Below are 14,936 nucleotides of genomic sequence, written 5' to 3'. Positions count from 1 at the left end.
CAGCTTTATGACGCTAACCACTCATCTATTTCAAATTTACTTCATTACACACAACGTGCACGAGCGCCCCAACGTCCACGGACACGAAAACGATACCAAACGGAAGTGGTCTTACATAAAGTCGTCGTCGAAGTCAAACTCCTCATTGTTCGCTGCAATGCGCTCCTCATCATCTTCTTTTTTCTCCACATCACGCAAAGCAATAATATCAAGTTTATACCGCAACACACCTCCAATCCCTCCAAAACCGCGGACGAATTGAGTTCCCTCCTGGCTGCGATTCGTGATCAACTCCAAGGCGCAACCAAACTTGCGGTAGTTTGTCGCGAGCCAGTCGACAAAGTCTTCCTGTTCAATTTCATTGCGTGTCTTCCCGGACTCCTGCATGTGTATATTAGACCTCTTTGCTTCTTCCTCCGACATAACATGGACGAAGGTTTCCTCATCGTCTGCTCCGCGATTCTTCACAACAGTGTAGCGGTAAATGTTAAGGTCTTCATACACAATAAGTGTTTCCACCGCGCCCGCCTCCAAGCACTTCAGGGTATCCTGAACACCAAAGCAATACAGCTGCGTATCACAAGCGATCTGATCGAAGAATCCCTGAAGTAGTTTCTTCTCTTGTACGAGCTTAACTCCAGACAGCGCATCCGCCGCGAGATCTATGGCCTGATTGAGGCCCACATCGCCCGGGTGGGCAACATCTACAACCTTCACCACGATCGCTTTCAGGCGCGGATCAAACAGATCTGACTGGTACAACACTTCCTTGAACTCAGCAGAACCGGCAAGCACGAGCCCCACGATATTTGGACGGTCGTTTGTTATAAATAATTGCGTGGCGCCTTCGGCCACCTTGCGAAGGTAGTTGTGGCGCCTTTCCATACGAATACGTGCGAAACGATTTTTACTTTGACCACCTCTTCCGTGCTTTTTCGGTAGCTCTACGGTGAATGAACTCAGCTTCTCCTTCACACTCCCACAAAGAGTTGCATAGGTTGTGCCACTACCGTCTACAACAATGAATCCAAACTTCTCATCAGACTCCAGCATGCGGTGGAGCTCTTCGGTGTGGAACTTGTTGTCACAGAGGTATAGGCTCCGGCTAACCGGCTTGAAAGGCTCAATATCAAGTGTAAGTTTTTTCTCCTTGTTTTCTGCCGTGAGGACGGTACCGCAGTAGAGGAGGAGCCCATTAGGTGGGAGTCGGTTGTACTGCTTTAACCTACCGAGAGAGGCAGTGATGGCACTTTGAACGCTAAGCTTGTTGGTGTGCGATTTGATGTTGGAGGCCGTTCCGTACTCGTTGTTCAGTTTGGTTACCATGCCAGATATCTGCTCCTTTGGGGTCATGTAAATGCTTATGACGCTTGTGCCCATACCGCGAGCACTCTCGAGCATTTGGATGAGCTTCTTCACCTTATATCGTTCAATTGCCTTCTCGGACTCGGACAACTCGTGGTCGGCCATGGTTTACCTTGTAGCGCTTAGTGCAACTATTGTATTATTTTTTCGAGGACGAAATCATCAAATGTAAAAGAAAAAATGGGGAAAAGGAGGGAGGGTTACACTGCATCAAAAATGTGGGTATACAAAGTGACAAACGGGTATTCTAGCGGACAATACAAAAGAGGAAGGAGCGATTTTCCGTAGCATCAAAACAAGCCAAAAAGACGACATTTGCTTTGCCCACTGAGTCCCTTCCCCCCAGGAGGGGTCCACAGCAATTAGTGAAAGCAACGGAGTCACTTGCATAGACGAAGCAACCTCAAACTCACGCGAATGCTGTCGCGTGGTTTCATCCCCAGCGCCAAAATCAGCACCCGCTTCGAAACATTGTCCGGTTGCACACCCAATGTGCAGCCGAATGTGAAAAAAAAATCAGTAGTAGCTACACCTGTACAATACCGTACAAGGTGAAAAATCGGTTAAAGGCACCATTTCCACTCCGAAGTTAAAGGCAGAGTAACCGGATATTCAATCCTACTCACCTGTGCCCCACCTAGAGAAAAAAATGAGACGTGTTTATGAAGAGTCACTTTTGGATAGGAACATCCCTCCTGGGCGACGGTTGCCATCGTTATCAAACTGTGTACGCAACTCCCGGTCCATCATAGCAAGTGCCAAACTGTACGTTTCCTTCCGCGCGCGCGCCTCCAAGAGCTCCAACTGTGATTTCCGACGTTCCTCACGACATAAATTAAACCTTTGGGTGGCACGCGCCAGCAGCAACGTCAGCTCCTCCTCCGCTTCATCCAGCAGCTTAAACTGCTGCTGCAACCTGTCCACTTCGGCACAATAAGCAGCCCTATCCTTCTCAGATGCATTATCCATCCTTCTAAGAGACTGCACAAGCATGTCAATACACTCATTCTCATGTTCCATCGCATCGAGCAGTTCCCTCTCACGTGTTAAAAGAAGATCAGCTGCCTCTTCCCTCGAGGTAGCAGGTTCTTTTCCATTTGATGGCGGTGGAAATTCTATTAAATTAGAAGCCTGTAGTGTTGGCACGCCAACAGATCTACCAGAGGCACCCTCGTCACGACCTACCACCATTCTGTCACATTCATCTAACAACAATGTAACATCTTCATTCAAAACAGCAGTGGATTGCAATTCGGAAACATAAACATTTTCATCATCAACCGATTCAAGATCTGCAGGGACATCAACAACTTCTTCAGCACCTCCACTACAAACAAGCACACATGAAGAATCAACATTTGCACTACCCTCCACAACCATCGGAACATCACCATGCACATCCATGTCCTTCTCAGGTGGCGGTGTTGGCGGTGGAACATCACCATGCACATCCATGTCCTTCTCAGGTGACGGTGTTGGCGGTGGAACATCACCATGCACATCCATGTCCTTCTCGGGTGGTGGTGTTGGCGGTGGAACATCACCATGCACATCCATGTCCTTCTCAGGTGGCGGTGTTGGCGGTGGAACATCACCATGCACATCCATGTCCTTCTCGGGTGGCGGTGTTGGCGGTGGAACATCACCATGCACATCCATGTCCTTCTCGGGTGGCGGTGTTGGCGGTGGAACATCACCATGCACATCCATGTCCTTCTCGGGTGGTGGTGTTGGCGGTGGAACATCACCATGCACATCCATGTCCTTCTCGGGTGGTGGTGTTGGCGGTGGAACATCACCATGCACATCCATGTCCTTCTCAGGTGGTGGTGTTGGCGGTGGAACATCACCATGCACATCCATGTCCTTCTCGGGTGGTGGTGTTGGCGGTGGAACATCACCATGCACATCCATGTCCTTCTCGGGTGGCGGTGTTGGCGGTGGAACATCACCATGCACATCCATGTCCTTCTCAGGTGGTGGTGTTGGCGGTGGAACATCACCATGCACATCCATGTCCTTCTCGGGTGGTGGTGTTGGCGGTGGAACATCACCATGCACATCCATGTCCTTCTCGGGTGGCGGTGTTGGCGGTGGAACATCACCATGCACATCCATGTCCTTCTCGGGTGGCGGTGTTGGCGGTGGAACATCACCATGCACATCCATGTCCTTCTCGGGTGGTGGTGTTGGCGGTGGAACATCACCATGCACATCCATGTCCTTCTCAGGTGGTGGTGTTGGCGGTGGAACATCACCATGCACATCCATGTCCTTCTCGGGTGGCGGTGTTGGCGGTGGAACATCACCATGCACATCCATGTCCTTCTCGGGTGGTGGTGTTGGCGGTGGAACATCACCATGCACATCCATGTCCTTCTCGGGTGGTGGTGTTGGCGGTGGAACATCACCATGCACATCCATGTCCTTCTCGGGTGGTGGTGTTGGCGGTGGAACATCACCATGCACATCCATGTCCTTCTCGGGTGGTGGTGTTGGCGGTGGAACATCACCATGCACATCCATGTCCTTCTCGGGTGGTGGTGTTGGCGGTGGAACATCACCATGCACATCCATGTCCTTCTCGGGTGGCGGTGTTGGCGGTGGAACATCACCATGCACATCCATGTCCTTCTCAGGTGGCGGTGTTGGCGGTGGAACATCACCATGCACATCCATGTCCTTCTCGGGTGGCGGTGTTGGCGGTGGAACATCACCATGCACATCCATGTCCTTCTCGGGTGGCGGTGTTGGCGGTGGAACATCACCATGCACATCCATGTCCTTCTCAGGTGGTGGTGTTGGCGGTGGAACATCACCATGCACATCCATGTCCTTCTCAGGTGGCGGTGTTGGCGGTGGAACATCACCATGCACATCCATGTCCTTCTCGGGTGGCGGTGTTGGCGGTGGAACATCACCATGCACATCCATGTCCTTCTCGGGTGGCGGTGTTGGCGGTGGAACATCACCATGCACATCCATGTCCTTCTCGGGTGGCGGTGTTGGCGGTGGAACATCACCATGCACATCCATGTCCTTCTCGGGTGGCGGTGTTGGCGGTGGAACATCACCATGCACATCCATGTCCTTCTCGGGTGGCGGTGTTGGCGGTGGAACATCACCATGCACATCCATGTCCTTCTCGGGTGGTGGTGTTGGCGGTGGAACATCACCATGCACATCCATGTCCTTCTCGGGTGGCGGTGTTGGCGGTGGAACATCACCATGCACATCCATGTCCTTCTCGGGTGGCGGTGTTGGCGGTGGAACATCACCATGCACATCCATGTCCTTCTCGGGTGGTGGTGTTGGCGGTGGAACATCACCATGCACATCCATGTCCTTCTCGGGTGGCGGTGTTGGCGGTGGAACATCACCATGCACATCCATGTCCTTCTCAGGTGGCGGTGTTGGCGGTGGAACATCACCATGCACATCCATGTCCTTCTCGGGTGGCGGTGTTGGCGGTGGAACATCACCATGCACATCCATGTCCTTCTCGGGTGGCGGTGTTGGCGGTGGAACATCACCATGCACATCCATGTCCTTCTCAGGTGGCGGTGTTGGCGGTGGAACATCACCATGCACATCCATGTCCTTCTCGGGTGGCGGTGTTGGCGGTGGAACATCACCATGCACATCCATGTCCTTCTCGGGTGGCGGTGTTGGCGGTGGAACATCACCATGCACATCCATGTCCTTCTCAGGTGGCGGTGTTGGCGGTGGAACATCACCATGCACATCCATGTCCTTCTCAGGTGGCGGTGTTGGAGATTCCAGATCTGCTTCAGAGTGCCAAAGGGCAGAAATGCTGTTTTTACTCGGAAAGCTGAATCGACAATCTTCAGCATCTTGATCTTCGCTAGGTGGGGAAGAAATATCCCGTGGTGACGCTCTTGTAGGGGTTGATGTGCGCGAAACAATTGGAGGGGACGATCCCTGCGAATATTCGGGGAGATGGCGACCCATACTTGAGTTTTCTGTATCAATTTCTGTGGTGCTCTCGGCCTCTGAGCTCTTGGCCCCTTCGGGATCTGAGAATTTGTTTTTCTCTTTCTTTTCATCTTCAGTGTCAACGCATGCCGGACCTGCTCGTAATATTTTTTGCATTTCGTCCTCAAAGGTCGGTAACCCGCTCAGTTGAAGAGCCCCGTTCACCGTTGTTGATGTCTTTCCATCACTCATGGAGAATGGGATTGTTATCTCTTTGCAGGACGCACTTGTATTTTTGATTGCTAAATCCACTTCAAACGACGCGACTGGCCTTTCGTTATTATTGCCATCTATCAAATAAACAGCTATAGCAAACTGATGCTTTTTTAAGTTACGCAGCACACCCCGATACTTCGCCATAGGCACTTCGGCGTCAGTCCACCGAGCGGTGCCAGACAGCGCCCGCGTCAACTTGCTCACAACACCCTCCTTGAAGGGGGCAAGACGACAATGCAATCCATATATCCCATTTTCCAAGCCCGAGACGTAAAACTCCTTGAGACGTAACTCCACTTCCGCTAACTGATCAAAAGCAATACATACCGAAAGAGTACCTACAATACCACTATTTCCTTCTTCCTTTGAAGCAGCAGATGTCAGGGGAAGTTCAAGCAGCCCACCCCCACGCTCTGCTATGCACATGATGTTCGTGGTCGCTCTGCAGGCCGCCCGTATCTCCTTACCTAACGGATCACTGTTCCTTTTCACGGGAACGATGTAAAACCTCACAGACCTCTGCCTCAACATGTTTAAAAGGTCAGCAACCGTGAGGGATTGGATACGGTAAAGAAAAGTAGACTGGGGTTTTCCCCCTCCAATCATCTCCGATGCGGGCTGAAATGTGAGATCGAGAGGTTTTCCGTTGAAAAACATACGACACGCGAGTTGTCCCTCAGCCGCGAAGGAGGCTAGTCGCGGCTCAGAGAAGGAGGCAGACAGATGCAAGACACTTACATTGAAGAGCCATGTAGTCATGATCGTCAAGCCTCAGAACGATTACGCAAAAAATAAAAGAAAATTCTACGGCCTTTTTGTTTTGTCAGTCTGCTCTCCTATCGATCCTCAAAACCTTGCTTTAAAAACAACCCTACTCATCAACGGTCGCCCTTACCGCACTAAAAAAAGGAAAAAATTGAAAATGGCAAGCAGAAGGGAGAGGGTGAACAAGCAAAACTTGCTGAAGGTTTCAGAACCCCAGAAGATAATAATCCCACCTCCCTCTACCTCACATGAGCGATGCCGACTATCGCGGGGTAATTCCACCAACAAAGTCAAAGGAATTGAAGCTTACGAACGCATACGACGTACGACGGCACTGCAGGCCACAAATAGCAAGGGGGGGGAAATAGGAAAATAACCACACCATAAAGTATCCTCAAGCACCCACTCATTTGCACGCACACAGGCATCAACTTAACTCGTGCACTTGCGGCTCCGAGTACCCCAAATCACTCTCGGAGTTGTGAAGCTGTCCGTATTACATGTACATGCAAGCAACGGAATAAAAAAAATACACTACGCAATAGTGACGGAGCCACAGTCGTCACAATATAGCATCAGCTTACCGTCGCTAACAGTTGTTTCATCCCTCAGACATTTCTTTTCGTCACCTTTCGACTCTGATTTTCATTTTTAACAGCGAATTGGAAAACAAAAGCAAAAACCGGGAAAACCGATAAAGAACCACCAACTTCTGAGAAGGGAATGCATTGCCATGTTTCCCCGCCTCCGCGGTCCGTCGGTATGTGCGTGGAAGGGAAGGAACAAATTCACCTTCTGATGGTAGCTTTATTTCGACCAGAAAAAAAACGCAACACGCTAAGATAAGGGATTATGAGGTGCATAGTACTGCGGCGGATGGGTGTGTGTGGGCACGTTAGGGTGGACGTTATTCACAACGAAATCATACGCTGGTGGGGCATCAACACCTGACATGTTTGATGGGGGAAGTGACGCGGAAGTGCTTGAGAACGCGGCTGCCGCCTCACGCTGTCGTCGCAGTACCTCCGCCATACGTTCCGACCTCTGCGGATCAAGCTGACGCTCAAGGAGCTGAACTTGAAGTTGAAGTTCCTCCTGTCGCCGTTGTGACTCCTCAACAGCCCTTTCGCTTTCCTTTTTGTGCTCTAGCTCTGCAATCTTGTGTGCTATTTGTTCGTCGAGTGAAACTCGGATTTGTTCCGCCTCGGACTTGCGTGTCGCCACGAACGACTTCGCGCTGCTGAGTACGACCTCCAGCCCCTTCAATATAGCGGAGCCCTTTTTCACAATATTACTGAAGTCACGGTGAAGTTCAGCGTAGGCAGAGCAACCGCACTCAAGTGTATTGCACACCTTTTCCGCTTCCTCGAGAATAGGGTCCGAGCTCCGAAGGACGGCTAAACTTTCCACCACCTCCTCAATTTCCCTAAGTACCTCTTCTTCCTTCCGCACACTACTGCTCACTCCATCAATCATATCACTTATTTTCTTCGACTCCTTCGCCATCACGACTTGGTACTGGCTTTCCTCCACAGCGGAGAGAGCACGTGCCACGTCATCCGTTTCAAGAGCATGTTCCAACTCCTGAAGTCGGTTGTTCTGGCTCGCCTCAAGTTCATGTATGCAAGCCGTCAACTTCTTTAGTCTCTCGATTTGCTGCAGCACTTTTTCACTCTGTTGACGGACGTCCTCAGTCTTCGTAAAAGGCATAAGGGCATCCAAATCTTCCATAGGCCAGTCCAACCTTCCTAGACACTTCAAGTTTTCATCCAAGACAATTTTTGCTTGACCAAATGGCTCTACCAACTCGCGTTGCAGATCCTCTTCATACTTCCCAATGGCCACTTGGATGGAGTGGTACTGCTGCACCTCAGATGCGGAGCAGCACATACCACGCCACATACTATTGCCGTATGTCTCCATATATTGTGCATCCCGCCGACGCTCCTCTTCGAGTTCGTTTTTTACTTTTTTCACCACTTCCTGTACCGAGACATAAATTTTGTCACAAATTTTTACCATGTTTACCAGCGTCTGTACGATGTTGACAGCCTCGCCCGCCTTATTTCGCCGAAGGGACTCGATTTTACTGCGCAGTTGTGCCGGCACTCGGCCGCGGTCTTTGGTTTCCCCGGAAAGCACTTCAATAACGGCGGTCACGCCGAGTCGCTGTAAAAGCTCTGCCGCCCTCTTTCGTGTTGATCTGGAGGAAGTGGAACAAGCAGAGACAAGACTCCTCTGCCGGTCACGCCACCCAGCGGCGGTGGAAGCAATGTGCGCGGGAACAATACCAAATAATGGATCATTTTCGCGCGTAGATTCAAATGCAAAAAAACTTTGGTGCTCCGTTGCTTTGCCCAACGGCCGTGGAAGGCCCGCCGGTGGCTCCACTTCATTCGGCACCCGGCAGAAATAAACTGTGTTGTTCATTGACAGCGCCCTCTCGTTCCCTTTATTCACATTGCTAATGATGCTACTAATCCATGACCGCAACTCGACACTGTGTAACTTCTCTATTTGCTGCAGATGTTTCTGGGCCTCATTAAAGTGAGCGACGGCGATTCCTTGATCATTTGCATTGGAGTGTACTTCAGCGACGTGTAGGTGGGCCCGCGCATTGAACACGCAACACAAAGTCCGTAATTCCTGCTCAAGCAGCACCGCCTTACTCCCCCTTCTACTATTTGTGTACCACGCGCTTTCCTTCAGGGATGTAGCAACTATCTGATACACTTTTCCCCCCTCGCGCGCAATCTTTGAGAGCACGGAATGGTTGTCCTTCATATCAATCTCTGCCTTCAGGTAAGCACAGTGATGCGTCATGGCAGCACAAATTCTTTTCAGCAAAGATAGTGACTCATGTGTGAGGTCGCCAGTTGCAAGTTCCGGTGGGAGTCTACTCAAAAGCCCTTCAGCCATTTCATAGTACCCGGTGGCATTCTGGAATGCCTTAGATGCCACCTTCAGTTTATCCACAAGCCCGTCTCGAGTCTGCTGGGCCCCTATATAAGCCCACGAGGCAGCGAGATTATAGACGCAAGAAAGCAACTCCAGGTTCGCGTTTTTTGATTCATATTTGGTTCCATCAAAACTGTCGTACCAAATGAAGCGTAAATCACCGTGAACCAGACCCCCATGTAAAGGCAAATGGGACTGAACCATCGCCACCAGCTTGCAATACGGAGTGAGTTTCTCCTCAATGAAGCTCTCGGTAGGTGCTTGCGTGGCATCCTCATGACAAGTTTGCACGATAGTGTGGTGAAACGAATTCATTTGACGAAGTGCGGATTCCACATTGGAGGTGTAATTGCTGGTAAAGTTGCTGGAAATGTATCGGATGCACAATGTCCAATCAACTGAGTCTTTCTTCCCCCGACGGAACGGTAAAAGGGGTAGTAAATCAGGTAGGTGCTCAAATGTAGTCATTTTCTTCAAACAAATCAAAACCTCCTCACGTCTGGATTGCTTTTACTATTTGGCTCACTCCTCTTCACACACTTTCCTCTTTTCACCCTTACAAATCACTTTCTTTCTTCCGCCTCCTTTCCCGTGCCCGCTGAAACGTGCACGAGTGAAAGAGTAGAGAGCGAAAATAAACAATTTAAACGGTAGAGAAGAAAAAAAAAAAATATAGCAATAACAACAACAACAACAGAAAATCAGAACCCCACAAACTCCTAGACGATACACCTGTGGCAACCGCTCAATAGGTCAAACAAGGTGGAAAAAATAGTACTAATAGTTGTGATACGTACATGTATTGGCTTTCGATACAAGGCCGACAAGTTGGTTGCTGAATAATATGCGAGGTGAAAGAGATGTACAATCGAATCAATGTCGAAGCAGCCGACCTTCCAGGCTCAACTACATTACATAGTACATCCCCGCATTCACATGGCGCACATCCATCTGCTTCAAAAGGAGAGTAGGGAAATAATAGTAAAAAAAAGAAATAGTAAGGGGGAGGGGGGAAAACAACACTCTATGTGTATGCCCATTATCCCGCTTCGACGCATTTGTATGTATAAGACTGTACACTCAACCGAGAGAACGTAGCCCCCTTAAAGTAGCATTCTACACACAGATGCATACATATATATACGTATATATATATATATTATATATATATATATATATGTAAGCTAGCATGATGCGCTATAGTTGAGGTTTCCAACACTCTCGCATTATTAGTCTGAAGCAGGTATTGGAGCCGCTGCTCCCTACACACCAAGCACCACAGGTTCCACACACACACACACGGGAGAAAGACACGTGCTCATCACCCTACTCCAGTCTTACCGCACTGTCCTGCAACATCATGGGCCACTCGAGATCTCCCACATTCCCCTCTTTCCCTTAAACAAAAGGGTGCAGTAGGGACAGATTTGCTTGTTGATGTTACCTTGTGTCTTCCCGCTCCTCCTGCTGCATCCTCAAATTGGTGAGGCCCGTGTATCCGCACCGTCGCCGTCAAGTTCGCTCAGGGACATGGTATCTTCCTCCGGCCTGAAGGCTTCAACCTTTGCCAGGAATTCTGCGTCCCTGTGATGATCGTAGGCGTAATAGTTGTCTTCATTTCCCCAGTTGCTGTCGGCGGTGATGGCAGCTGGGGTTTCGTGGTCCCGGTCTCTCATCTTCGGCGCCGCGTGGCCGTAACGGTCTCGCTCACGGTTCCTCTCGGACCAACGCCACTGGAAGAAAAGCACGCGCCGCACCTCACGTTCGAGCACCGCCCGGAAATGCCGTTGCTCCCCGCTCGGACCGCGTGACAACACCTTTGGCAGGGCGTACCAATGGAAGGAACCTACACTCGTGCCGATGGCAACGTATTGAACATAAGTGGCCGGAACTGACGCCGGGGCCGGTTTAAAATTAATAACAGTGATGGCATCCTGCACCAGCTGGTGAACAAGCAGAGGTTCACTGTTTCTATCGAGCAAATCCCACACCAATATCTTACCGTCGGCAGTACCAACGACGAGAACACTCACACGTGTGGGCGACCAGCGCGCACACGTTATGGCTGTGTCATGTTGCGGCGATGTTAGAATGGGGAATTCAGTTCCCACACGCCATATTTTGAACTGCACATCCCCACATGTCAGGTAGACGTCACTGATCGTAGGATGGCGCTGTATACTGTACACGGGGCCAGCATGCCCACGGAGCAGCTGCTGCACGACACGAACATCCTCTGAACCGGCAGAAAAATCACGTCGTTCGTCAGGCACTAACATACTGCAGACAGCAATCTCACCGTGCAAACTTCCACAGCATGCACGATAGGAAGGTGTTTCCGAAGCCTGCAAACCGTCGACATGGAAGCGGAAACCCGCAACATCCCCACCACCACCCGGTTTCGACATTTGGAAACGGAGGAGTGGCACCCATGGAAAATCCTCACCGCCAATACGACCTTGGTGCTTCATCTTTCGGAGTTTATCAGCAGGAAGGTATTCGGGACGGATATCCCACACACACATATAGCCGTCATCACTCAAGGACACAAACTGTCGCCCCTCTTGAGTCACCGTTTGCTTTCCACCAAAGGCACATTCTAAACCGTTAGGAAGCCATTGGATGTCGTGCACAGCCCGACGGTGTGATAGCTCCATGCGTGAAGCCTGGCATGGTTGCAAATGAGGTACCAGAACATCTCCATCACGCCTCATGGTTACACCTTTTACGTTCATCGGCATTGGAGGAATATCTTTGGGACCGTGCTCCGCGCGGGCTGCTGCAGTTGGGTCGAGTGTCCGGTCCTTTGGAGACCTTGTACCCGCAGCTGAACCCGAAATTTTGTCAAGATCCCATAGGAATAGTTGCCCATTCATTGCTCCACCCGCAATTAGATTTGTTCTCAATGGGTTAAAGCGCACGACCTGTATTTCAACAGGAGCTTCGAGTAGTGCATAGGGATGCATGGGGTCTGCGAAGTCCCACACAAGGTTGGTGACAGTTTCGCATAATTTTTCAGCCTCGATGCGTTGCTCAAGGTTGTGCCGTGCAACTGACGCTATGCACACAACATCATCTTTACTTCTAGAGCTGCGCCAGCTTATGGAAGACACGCGCAAGTCCTTCATGGTGGTGTGAGTGTAGTTACCCCTCTCAATAAGCACAATATCGTCACGAGAACCGACAATAGCGTAATCCTCGGAAAACATAGCAAAATCATCCTGGTAGATGGGAATCTCGTAGTTTTGCAGAAGGCAGTGTAACGTGCGTGGGAGAACCTTTGAAAAGAATCCCCTCATAGCTGACATGTCTACTGGCGGCAATGGTGTACCACGGATGCACATATCCACCAGCGTCGGTTCCGCCTGAACAGTAGCATCAACCTTGCGGGAAAAGGGTGTTTGCGAAGGTCGGTCCATCACCGGTGCCACTGCCTGAACACTTGCATCCACTTCATCCCTCATAATTTCATACAGCGCATTTACAGTTCCACGTTGGTCGCGACTGTCTTCACTTGCCTCCTTTGTCAAGTAATTAGCATTTCCGAGGCGTTGATGCAGAAGAATGTCTCGTCGCACTTCAAATGCTACACGAACCTGAGGCCGTTTCTTCACATTATAGCCATTCTCTTCAATAACCTCCTCTTCGCTGCCTAAGCTCTCCCATGTTCCTTTCGGTACAATTGTCTTGAGCCCTTGGGCAACTGCTAATAATCTATCAGACATCCAATCCGTAGCGCATCCGGTGGCGACCTTCTCCGATGTTGCATGAGAGAATCGAAACAATGTGTTGATCCCATCGCCGCTAGAAGCCACACCTAACGGACTTGCCAATTCCGTATCACTGGTTTTATTCGTGGCTACTGCCTCCGCCAGTAGTTGATCATCCTCTGCTTCCGTAGACATATTTTTTAATCCCTTCCCCTTTCCTCTATTACCTCTTGCTTTTGGTCCCAAACACACAATCCCCTTCTCTCCCTCTCAGAGTTTACTCTCGCAAGTTTTTGTCCACACACCTTTCGTACCTGCACACAAACGCTTCTTTTTACAGAAGCCACTTTTTTGGAAATTTAAAAAAAAAGGAGGAAATCTTTTACGGGGCCTGTTGGTTTCTCCTTCCTAATGATTTCCTCCTCTCTTGCCTACAGGCTTTGCTTTCTTCCTCTCTTTTTTTTAAAAAAAAAAGAAATATGTTTAATTGTTGTTTCTTCTCAAATATTTTTGCTCCGCCTCAGATAGTTGGCGTGTATAAATTTGGTTACTTATTGGGGGAGGGAGGGAACAGGGAGAGCATAATATAGCAATAAAAATTTAAAACAAGCGAAAAAAAAAAGAAAGACAATGGAAGAAAAGAGAAATGCAAAAGAAAGAAAACGAACAGTTTTTTACAGTACATGTAGTAATAAGAGAATCGTAAATGAAAGCAAAGAAAAGCATAAATAAATAATTTTCCACTCCGCCGGTTGCAGCGACACGCACACCTTCGTCATACTCACACCGCGTGAAAGGGTGACGATGAAGCCGAATCAATAATAAATAAAGAGGCCAAGAGAAAAGGAAGAAAAAGATGGCAATACTTCCCATCTTCCTGCTTCGGACATACCCAGTCGAGAAAAAAAGTAAAAGAAAAAGCCACAATAAACAACCACGACAACAACTCATTTAAAAAGAAAAGAAAAGAGAAAAAGTTAACCAATTTCCTCGACCGTCTCATGACTCCTGCCCACTTTCGGTGTCAAGCTAACAGGCTGCTTATGGTACATGAAGTGTACGGTAGCAACTGCTCTAACTGCTCTTCTTGCTTTCTTCCTTCTCTCTTTATTTTTTTTTTTGGTATTTCTTGCCCTGCATTCATTTCATTCAGTTATGCAAGGCTTATGCACCACAGACACACAACCACACACAAAGCCAGAACTGCACAGCGCAAAGAAGGAGGGAAGAGGAAGGAGGAGGAGGAGGAGAAGAAGGGAAAAGGAAAAGGAAAAGGGGGGGGAATAATAATAAAAACAAAACAGCTTTACGAACCAGAAAGAAAAGTAATACCAACCACAATCATTACGGAAGCCATAAGCGGAACTGCAGCCAGTGAACATTTATTTCACAAAACGTGCCGCACTTGTCTTTGCAAATATGTCCCACGCGTCTTTTTATTGTGTCCTAATGCCTAATAACATTTTCATCTCGTGGAAAACACAAGCAAAGAGACACAAAATACACCACCATCCGCTTTCCCTTCCCTTCCCTTATCTATTTCTTCACCTCCCACACCACCACCACCAAACACCAACACTAGCACATACGCACATACACGTAAAATAAAATAAAAAGAAAATGAAAAAGAAAATCACAAAAATGTGCATATGGTGTGAAATTAGATGAGGTACGAGGTTGGGAAAGGATGGAGGGAGGGAAAGAGAGAGAGAGAGAGAAGATAAAAACAAATAAATATATTTCAGCAAAACACAAGTGCGAACACCGAAGGAAAAAAAAAAGAAAAAAGACCCACCGAAAGAAGGAAAAGAAAAAAGAAGGGAAGAGGGATGTGGAATGTGGGAGTAACAAAGAAAGCGCGTAACAAAACGGTGGTTAAATATGAAAAAGAGAAAGAGAAAGAATGAAGAAGAAGAAGAATAATAA

General features: G+C 49.0%; 4 protein-coding genes across 4 annotated transcripts, besides 5 other annotated features; all 4 read right to left on the bottom strand.

Moving 5' to 3' along the window:
* Positions 1–111: 111 nt before the first annotated feature.
* Tb11.22.0012 (eukaryotic peptide chain release factor subunit 1, putative) lies at positions 112–1,470 on the bottom strand (the record flags this gene model as incomplete). Its single annotated transcript, XM_823221.1, has 1 exon — positions 112–1,470. One exon carries the CDS (start codon positions 1,468–1,470, stop codon positions 112–114), a length of 1,359 nt encoding a protein of 452 aa, XP_828314.1.
* Positions 1,471–2,025: 555 nt separating this feature from the next.
* Tb11.18.0001 (hypothetical protein, conserved) lies at positions 2,026–6,336 on the bottom strand (the record flags this gene model as incomplete). The annotated part of the gene is made up of 1 exon (XM_823220.1): positions 2,026–6,336. One exon carries the CDS (start codon positions 6,334–6,336, stop codon positions 2,026–2,028), a length of 4,311 nt encoding a protein of 1,436 aa, XP_828313.1.
* Positions 6,337–7,179: 843 nt separating this feature from the next.
* Tb11.18.0002 (hypothetical protein, conserved) lies at positions 7,180–9,768 on the bottom strand (the record flags this gene model as incomplete). The annotated part of the gene is made up of 1 exon (XM_823219.1): positions 7,180–9,768. One exon carries the CDS (start codon positions 9,766–9,768, stop codon positions 7,180–7,182), a length of 2,589 nt encoding a protein of 862 aa, XP_828312.1.
* Positions 9,769–10,430: 662 nt separating this feature from the next.
* Positions 10,431–10,482: a microsatellite.
* Positions 10,483–10,775: 293 nt separating this feature from the next.
* Tb11.18.0003 (hypothetical protein, conserved) lies at positions 10,776–13,205 on the bottom strand (the record flags this gene model as incomplete). The annotated part of the gene is made up of 1 exon (XM_823218.1): positions 10,776–13,205. The coding sequence occupies one exon, from the start codon at positions 13,203–13,205 to the stop codon at positions 10,776–10,778; it is 2,430 nt and encodes an 809-aa protein (XP_828311.1).
* Positions 13,206–13,612: 407 nt separating this feature from the next.
* Positions 13,613–13,680: a sequence feature (T-rich).
* A 546-nt stretch (positions 13,681–14,226) lies between these two features.
* Positions 14,227–14,293: a sequence feature (CT-rich).
* A 407-nt stretch (positions 14,294–14,700) lies between these two features.
* Positions 14,701–14,728: a microsatellite.
* A 49-nt stretch (positions 14,729–14,777) lies between these two features.
* Positions 14,778–14,930: a sequence feature (CT-rich).
* Between the last annotated feature and the right edge of the window lie 6 nt (positions 14,931–14,936).

This window comes from Trypanosoma brucei (assembly GCF_000002445.2).
Source record: "Trypanosoma brucei brucei TREU927 chromosome 11 chr11_scaffold01 genomic scaffold, whole genome shotgun sequence".
In the NCBI taxonomy this organism is placed as follows: domain Eukaryota; phylum Euglenozoa; class Kinetoplastea; order Trypanosomatida; family Trypanosomatidae; genus Trypanosoma; species Trypanosoma brucei.
Note: the sequence above shows the minus strand (reverse complement) of the source record. Positions and strands in the feature narration are given on the sequence as shown.